General features: G+C 59.9%; 1 protein-coding gene and 1 long non-coding RNA gene across 2 annotated transcripts; one reads left to right on the forward strand and one right to left on the reverse strand.

Moving 5' to 3' along the window:
- Positions 1–1,391: 1,391 nt before the first annotated feature.
- On the reverse strand, positions 1,392–4,847 carry S1PR4 (sphingosine-1-phosphate receptor 4). The gene has a single exon (XM_045804414.2). It carries the CDS (start codon positions 4,596–4,598, stop codon positions 3,441–3,443), a length of 1,158 nt encoding a protein of 385 aa, XP_045660370.2. The 5' UTR covers positions 4,599–4,847; the 3' UTR covers positions 1,392–3,440.
- Positions 4,848–4,907: 60 nt separating this feature from the next.
- LOC123796788 (uncharacterized) lies at positions 4,908–7,557 on the forward strand. The gene is made up of 3 exons (XR_006780819.2): positions 4,908–5,021; positions 5,116–5,193; positions 5,610–7,557. It is a non-coding gene; the product is annotated as an uncharacterized LOC123796788 (long non-coding RNA).
- Positions 7,558–7,845: the final 288 nt, after the last annotated feature.

Below are 7,845 nucleotides of genomic sequence, written 5' to 3' on the forward strand. Positions count from 1 at the left end.
CACCCCTCCTAGTCCTGTCCCCCGCTCCCAGGGAGCTCCTGGGCCTGAGGAGTCAGGGGTGGCCCGGCAGGGCAGGGAAAAAGGACCAGAACTCATTCTGGCCCCTGTGCCCTTCGTACCTGTTCCTTCCATCTGCCCCCCATTCTTCCAGGTCGGGCTATGCATGCACAAGATACACACGCTCACCCAGACACAGCCCAAGAAAGAAGCCCGGACCTGGCTCGGATAGCAAGGCTCGGACCCTAGAGCTGCTCGTGCCGCCTCCTCCCCGGAGCCGGAGTTTTCCCACCTGGAAAGTGGAGAGAGTCAACGAATCCCTAACAAGCAGGGATCAAGAAGCCACCTGCCTGCCACTGCCACTGCCACTTTGAATCCCAGCTCTGCCCCTTCCTAGCTGTGTGACCTAGGGTCAATTACCTAACCTCTCTGGTCCTCAGTTTCTCCATCTGTAAAATGGAGTTAATGGTGGTATCTTCCTCCAAGCGGATTTTGGAGGAATAAATGAGTTAAGACAAAGGCAATGAGAGCAGTGCCGGGCACCGAGTACTATATAAGGCTTTGTTGCTGTTATTCATTTGGAAACGTACACATCATAGTTCCAGAGCCTCTATGGGCCTCACCTTATCAACATGCCAGGAGGGCAGGGGCTGTCGATATCCTCCTTTTACAGATGAGGAAGCCGAGGCCCGTGGTGTGTGGCAGAGCTGGGAAATGGTGGCAGGTTACAGACGCCCGAGCCATCGCACCAGCAGAAGTCGGGATTCTTGGGGATATTGTGCTGCTGTCAGGGAAGAGGGTGGGGGTGGGGAAGAAGAAGAGGAAGAGATTTCTGAGGCTCAGAGGAAGGCATGCTGTTGAGTCCAGTTCTCCCAGAGCTCTGGCCACAGTCGTGACCCAGACACCACCACGGTCTCCACCCTCACAGAGCTCACAGTCCGGGGGAAGAGATGGATGAGTGGCCCATCAATGCAGGATGTGCAGGCAGCTGTGGGAGCCGAGAAGAAACCTAGGGAGGAGAAGAAATCAGGGGAGACTTCCTGGAGGAGGTGATGCTAAAGCTGAGACATGAAGGAAGGGTAGGCGGCAGGCAAGTGAGGATTGAGGGTAGGCACATGCCAGGCAGGCCACTATGGTGGGGACGACAAAGCAAGTGTGAAGCCCCCCAGCTGGGAGGGACCAGCGATTAATTCAGCTCACTCAACACGGAGTGTGTGATGCCCCACAGAGCAGAGCAGGCAGCCAGGCCAGCTCACACAGGCCCAGAGCACCGGCTAAGAGCTTCAGGGTGGCCCAGGCTCCATTCACCCCAGATCCCACCAAGACCCTACCCTGCCTGCTGCCGTTGCGGATAAACGTGATGACAAGAATCAGGAAAACACAAAAATATCCCAATTTATTGTGCACCTGGACTCATGCTTGGGATTTTACCCAAATTTCTCAGATGATGGACATGTCCTGCGTTTACACGATCTGAAACAGTAGTCACAAGCCACATGTCACTGTGCGGTGCTTGAAATGAGGCTGGCGTGACTGGACGTCAGGGCCGAATCATGTCCCCTCGAAGTTCACAGGTTGAAGTCCTCGGAACAGGACTGGATTTAGAGACAGGGTCTTTACAGAGGCAATCAAGCTTAAAAGGAGGTCGTTAGGGTGGGCCTGGCATCCTTCTAGAAAGGGGCCATTTGGGCACAGACAGCCAGGGAGAGCGCCACGTGAAGGGGTGAAGGCGGAGACCGGGATGGCACTTCCACGGGCCCAGGGGTGCCAATGATGCCGGCAAACCACCAGAATCCTGGGGAGAGCGTGGAACAGTCTCGCCTCGATGCCTTGGGCGCATGTGCCCCGCGGGCACCTCGGTGTCAGATCTCCAGCCTCCAGAACCACAAGAGGACACCCTTCTGTAAAGCCACCCAGTCTGCGGCACTGAGACGTGGGCCTCCAGCCGACCAGCACACCGAGAAGGTGAGTGTTTAATATTTCATTTCATTTTCATTCATCAGAAATAGCCACACGTGGCTCGGGGCCGCAGGACCGGCTGGCACGGCGAACAGCTTCGGGGGGCCGCACCCCTCGTTGCACAGAGAAGAAGCCGAGGCTCAGAGGGAAGCAGTCCTGTGCCCAAGCGGCAGGCGGGGTGCTGCCCCCCAGCCCCAGGCAAGGCGGCGGCAGGAAGACTTGTGGGCACCGGCTTGCCTGGAGGAAGGGAGGGAGAGAAGCTTCCACGAGCCAGAGGAGGCCGTGCATTGAGGATGTACCCCTGCGCCATCCAGTACAGGCGCCACGAGTGCCATGGACTATGTAAACGCAAACAACTCAAAGTTCACTTCGACGGTCGCGCTGGCCACGTGTCAAGTGCTCCACAGCCACCGGGGCTCCCGAAATGGACAGCACACTCCTGCCATCATCAGAAGTTTGGTCGGACACACTGGACGCCACGTGCCACGGCGAGTGCTGAGCATGTGCTGACAACCTTGTGCTACAGGTTCCATCCCCGATCAGCCCATTTTACAGGAGGGAAGGGCGAGGCACTTAGTGCTAAAGGGAGCAGGCAAGATTCCCTGAGGCCAGGAGGGCCAGGCAGCTGCGCCTCTGCGGGCCCCCAGATGGGGCCCCCAAAAGGTGCAGCGGCCAGAGACGGGGAAGAGGCTGCCGGGGGCCCAAGATGAGAAAGGGGAAGTGAGCGAGGGGGGCGGGGGCCCACCTGGCAGCCCCCACCGGCTCTCACACATGTGCGTGCACACAAGCACACACACAAGCACACACACACCAGCACACACTCTTGGCACACCCTGTTCTGTGCCCACCTCCCCCCTCCCTCTCCGTCTCTGTCTCTCTGTCTCTCTGTCTCCCTTGCACACACTCACCCACACTCTGCTGCTCCCCCCACAACCACACCCCTAATCCACAGACTCACGGCCCCCCCTGGCAACAGGCCCACATGCTGCACGCCACCGGCCTACCACAGCCCCGTGCCATCGCCCCAATGCCCACAGGTGAATAAGAGGGAGGCTGGGACAAACCATCATTGAACTTCCGTGTTGCCAGGCCGTCAACCCCCACCACCGCCCATCCCTCGGAGCCTGGGAGCACCCCGTGGCTGGGGAGGGGCTGGGACTCCTCAGAATCACGTGGGAGCTGGGGGCGTACATAGCAAACCCACTCACCCCCACTCCAGGACCCTCCCTGTTGCCATGAGCAGCTGCCTCCTCCAGGGAGACCACGGGACACCTGCTTGGCATCAGCGGGCCCAGGCACTGTGAGGGGGACCATGGGGCCTCCGGACACACGCCCAGCTGGCTGCCCTGCTCCTGCCTCTCCGCAGAGCCCCCACACTCCCGGAGCACTCCCGCCCCGGCCCACCCCTCCTGGGTCTCCCGCAGGCCCGCAGGAGCCCCCGTGTGGGCCTGCACTGGCGGCCGGACTCCCGCCCCTGCCGTGGCTCAGACGCTCCGCACACTGGAGATGCTGGTCAGGGGCTCTCGCATTCGAAAGCTGAGCGACCGGGAGCCCCGAAAGCTGTCCCTGGGCCTCAGCGAGCTGTCCGTGGTGGAGGCTCCGGAGTGGGCCTCGCTGACCTGGGCCAGGCAGTCCCTGGGCCCCTGCAGGCCCAGCCTAAGACACCCGCAGCACAGGAAGGCCAGCACGGCCTGGCACACCTCCCGGCTGCGGAAGGAGTAGATGAGGGGGTTCACGGCAGAGTTGAGCACGGCCAGCGCCAGGATCCAGTCCATGCCCCGCAGGTACTCCTGCGCCCAGTCCGTGGAGCTGAAGACGTCGGCCAGCAGCAGGCCGAAGAGCGGGCCCCAGCACACCACGAAGGCCACCAGGATCATGAGCACCGTCTTGAGCAGCCGGCGGGCCTTGCGGCGCGCGGGCGGCCGGGGGGCCTTCTGCCCGTTGGCGCGCACCACCCGGAAGATGGCGCCGTAGAGCGCCATGATGGCCGCCAGGATGCAGGCGAAGACCCCCACGCAGAAGAGGATGTAGGCCTTGGAGTAGAGCGGCAGCAGGCTGGAGCAGCGCTGGAAGGCGCACACGCAGTTCCAGCCGAGCAGCGGCAGCAGGCCCAGCAGCGCGGCCAGCGCCCAGCACAGCCCGATGAAGCCGTACACGCGGCCGCGCTTGCTGGCCCCGCTCTCCGCCACCGGCCGCACCATGGTGGCGAAGCGCTCGCCGGCCGTGAAGAGCAGGCTGAAGGTGGACGCGGCCAGCGCCATGAAGAGCAGCCCCTCGCGCAGGAACCAGTGGGCGGGCGCCAGGTGGAAGGTGCGGGCGCCCGACAGCAGGACGTTGGCCAGGTAGGCCACGCCGGTGAGCAGGTCGCTGAGCGTGATGTTGACCAGGCAGTAGTAGACCCAGCGCCGGGACCGCATGTGCGTCACGATGGCCACCAACACCAGAAGGTTCTCCAGCACCACCAGGCAGCTCACGGCCACGAAGATGCCCCGCAGGACCCCCAGGCTCCCCTCCTCGGGCCCTCCCCGCCCGGCCAGCCGGCCCGAGTGGTTGTAGTGCAGGACGATGAGCCGGCTGTGCCCGCTGGCCGCCAGCTGCTGGCAGGACTCGGGGGCCTCTGCTGGGGACCCCGTACTGTTCATGGCGGTCCCCTGGGACAGACTGAGGCCCGGGGTGGCTCGCCCTGGGCAGGGTGGAGCCGCCGCCTGCCCGGCCTTGGTTTCCTGTTGTTTCAAATTTCCTGTTATGCTCAAGGTACCCCCAAGCTGGGGGTGAGGCCGGGGACAGGGAGGGGCATCCCAACGGTCGGCTCCCACCCAGGCTCCGGGAGGGTGCTGCGGTTGCTGCCGCTGCGAGACCCCGTCTCTGCCCCCTTGTGGTCCTCGAAAGCCCATGGAGGGGTAGGGGCCCCAGAGGGGAGGAGAAATGGGCCCGCCTCCGCCCCCCCCCCCCGCCCCTGTGGGACTCGCCACCCTTCCCTGGACTGGGCAACCCCTGCCCCCACGAGCTACCCTCTCCAGGACCCGGCTATTCTCTTCGACTGCTCCAAGCCTGTCCGACACACAGTAGGTGCTTAATAAGTGTGTTAAGTGATGGCGCACACATGAGCACCCCCAGACACCTCACTGAAGGCATAAACGCATCCCATTTTATTCCCAGGACGCACCTGCAGCATGCCCGTGCACAGAAGGGGAGACTGAGGCCTGGAGGGGCGGTTCCAGCTGTCTCCAGCGGGAGGTAAAAACACCTGCACACGGACCCTTGTAGGTCTCGGCCAGGACCCTCCTTACTGGGGTTGCTTGGCCCACCCCGAGCTGGCCCTGCTAGAAGCAGAGTTGCTGGGGGCAACCCCTAAGGCAGCCCCTCACCTCTGGAGGGGGAGGGGCTCTCTGGAGAGGGAGGGGCTCATAGGAAATACGGGAACTCACACCCCCATGCCTATCCTGAGATGCTGAGGACTCGGGTGTGGGTGCCGGGTGGGGGAGGGGTGAGAGTAGAGTTCATCCTGAGAAGTCCGCCTGGGGTAGGCACAGGTGTCCCATTAGGGGCTCCAATATCCCCATCAGCGGCAGGACAGTCAGGAGACCGGGGCTGAGGGCAGCCCAGCCCCCTGTGGCCGTGAAGCAGCACCCCTCCCTTTGTTCACCTTTCAGCCCAGGGAACGGTGCAGTTACAGGGACCTGCAGATAGAGGTGCTGCCTGGGGAGGCGGTAGCTTCTTGTCACTGGAGGCGACCAAGCAGAAGCAGGCCTGAAGAGGAGGCTGTGGGAGCAAGGGCTGCCCAGGCAGGGGGGCTACCAGGCTGGGGCAGGGCCCTGAGTACCTGAGAACTGAGCCTTGGTCTCAACTTCACAAGGAACCACCCAACTCAGGCACATTCACAGAGACACACATTGTGTGTTCTGAGGCTGAGCCTGGGCCCTGAAATGGTACCTGATGCCAGACTGAGCCCTGAGCCCAGACTGAGCCCTGATCCCAGATCCCAGATTGAGCCCTGATCCTGAACTGATCCCTGAGCCCAGACTGAGTCCTGATCCCGGACTGAGCCCTGATCCTAGACTGAACCCTGATCCTGAACTAAACCCCAGTCCTGGACTGATCCCTGATTCCTGGCTGAACCCTGACCTTGGCTGAGTATGTGACTATAGGCTGGCCACAACTCTGACCCCTGACCCTGACTGAGACCTGGCCCTGTACTGAACCCTGATCCCAAGCTGAGCCCCAATTCTAATTGAGCCCCAACCCCCACCTAACCCCCACTCCAGCTACATCCCTGATTCTAGGCTCAGAGCAAATTCAGGACTAAAGTAAACATAATGAGAGAGCAGAGTGTGACCAGCAAGGCCAAGCCATCCAACAATGACTTTCTGCCATGGATTACCTGCTGCCTGGTGGAAGGCCCTTTGTGCATCACACCTGATTTCATCTCAGGATTATCGCCATGCTGCATAAGAGCAATCCCCCCGCTAGAAACCTGCCCAAAGACACACCTCTGACCTTGTGCAACCATGCGTGCAGAAGGTTATTCACCGTGGTTTGTAAATGCAAAATATCAGAAGTAGCCCAAATGTCTACACACGGGAGAGGCTGACCAGCCACAGCGCATCAGAGCCCAGAGTACCACCTGGCCACGAACAAGAGTGGATCAGAGCCACCTGCAGGTCACACTGTTCCGTGGGAAACAAGTAGGAAAAGGCATAGGTGTTAGACTAGCTTCTGTGAAACAAAGAAGGGGGCTGACACGTACACACAGCTGCTTGTTTTTGCAAAAGAAACATGGGAAAGATGAACCAGGAACCAATGGCATCGGTTCCCTATGGGGGGTGGGTAGAGTCGGAAGGAGGAGGGGACGACAACCTCTGAACGCTCCTGTTTGTGCAGTTGTCAAACTCTGTCTATGCTTTCTATATTCCACACTAAAATTAAATCAACAAGGGTGCGGGAAGAAAGCTTGAGAATGGGTTATAAACTGAAAACGGATGAACCGAACTCTGTTTCGGATGAAAAACATAACCACACAGAAAGAGAGGAGAACGAGCCCACGCAACTTTTGGACACACACTTGCTCTAAAGACAAAAGGAACTACAAGAAAAAAATGTGCACTTTGTGTAGTAGATTTGTTTCCGGGAGCGGTAGAGCTGTAGTGATTCTGAAACTCTCCTGTGTATTATGGGACCGAGCAAAGTAGCAAGTGTCCTGATGTTATTAAGAACCAGATCTCCACTGGGGAGGAAATACAAAGTAAATATGGAGCAGCACTCAACCCCACGGGGATGGACTGGGATCGGCGTGGACCCGAGACGTAAACAAAAATCTATTTTGTCGCTCTGTCCGCTGAGACAAGCCAGGAACATCTAGCCCGCATGAGGATCTCGGCTTCTAAGTAGCACCTGCAGGGCTCCTGGGAGAAGCGGCTGATTCCAGGCATGGGGCAGGGAGAGTGCCTGATGGGCCTGGAACATCTTGGTTTGCCAGAGAGGCAGGAAGTGCCCCGAGAAGGACGGGGACCTGTCGGAGACACAGAAGCCAGCCTGGCGGGGCGGCCGCTGGCCAAGCCCGGAGTGTGAGCACCAGCACTGCGACCTTAACGTTGGAGAGACTGGAAGTAGGGGTTGCGTGTGGGGTTGGGGGGGGGGCAGTCAGTGTTTGATGGGGACGGAGGTCAGGTTTAGCAGATGAAGAGGGTCCTGGAGGTCGGTGGAGGGCATGGTGCACGACATTACGAATGTGTTTAACGCCCACTGAACTGGGCACTGAAAATGCTTAAGATGGTGCATTTTTAGGTAAAGTGTATTTTACCACAATAAAACAACTTAGGGGGAAAAAAAGAATATTCTTTCTATGTGATCCAGCAATTCCACTCTGAGGCATCCCCCCAATAACGTAAC

Source organism: Ursus americanus, chromosome 14, assembly GCF_024610735.1.
Source record: "Ursus americanus isolate L20-20 chromosome 14, mUrsAme1.1.p, whole genome shotgun sequence".
Lineage (NCBI taxonomy): Eukaryota > Metazoa > Chordata > Mammalia > Carnivora > Ursidae > Ursus > Ursus americanus.

Excerpts from the sequence above, each read along its gene's own strand:
- S1PR4 (XM_045804414.2), bottom strand. The coding sequence starts at position 4,598 with ATGAACAGTACGGGGTCCCCAGCAGAGGCCCCCGAGTCCTGCCAGCAG.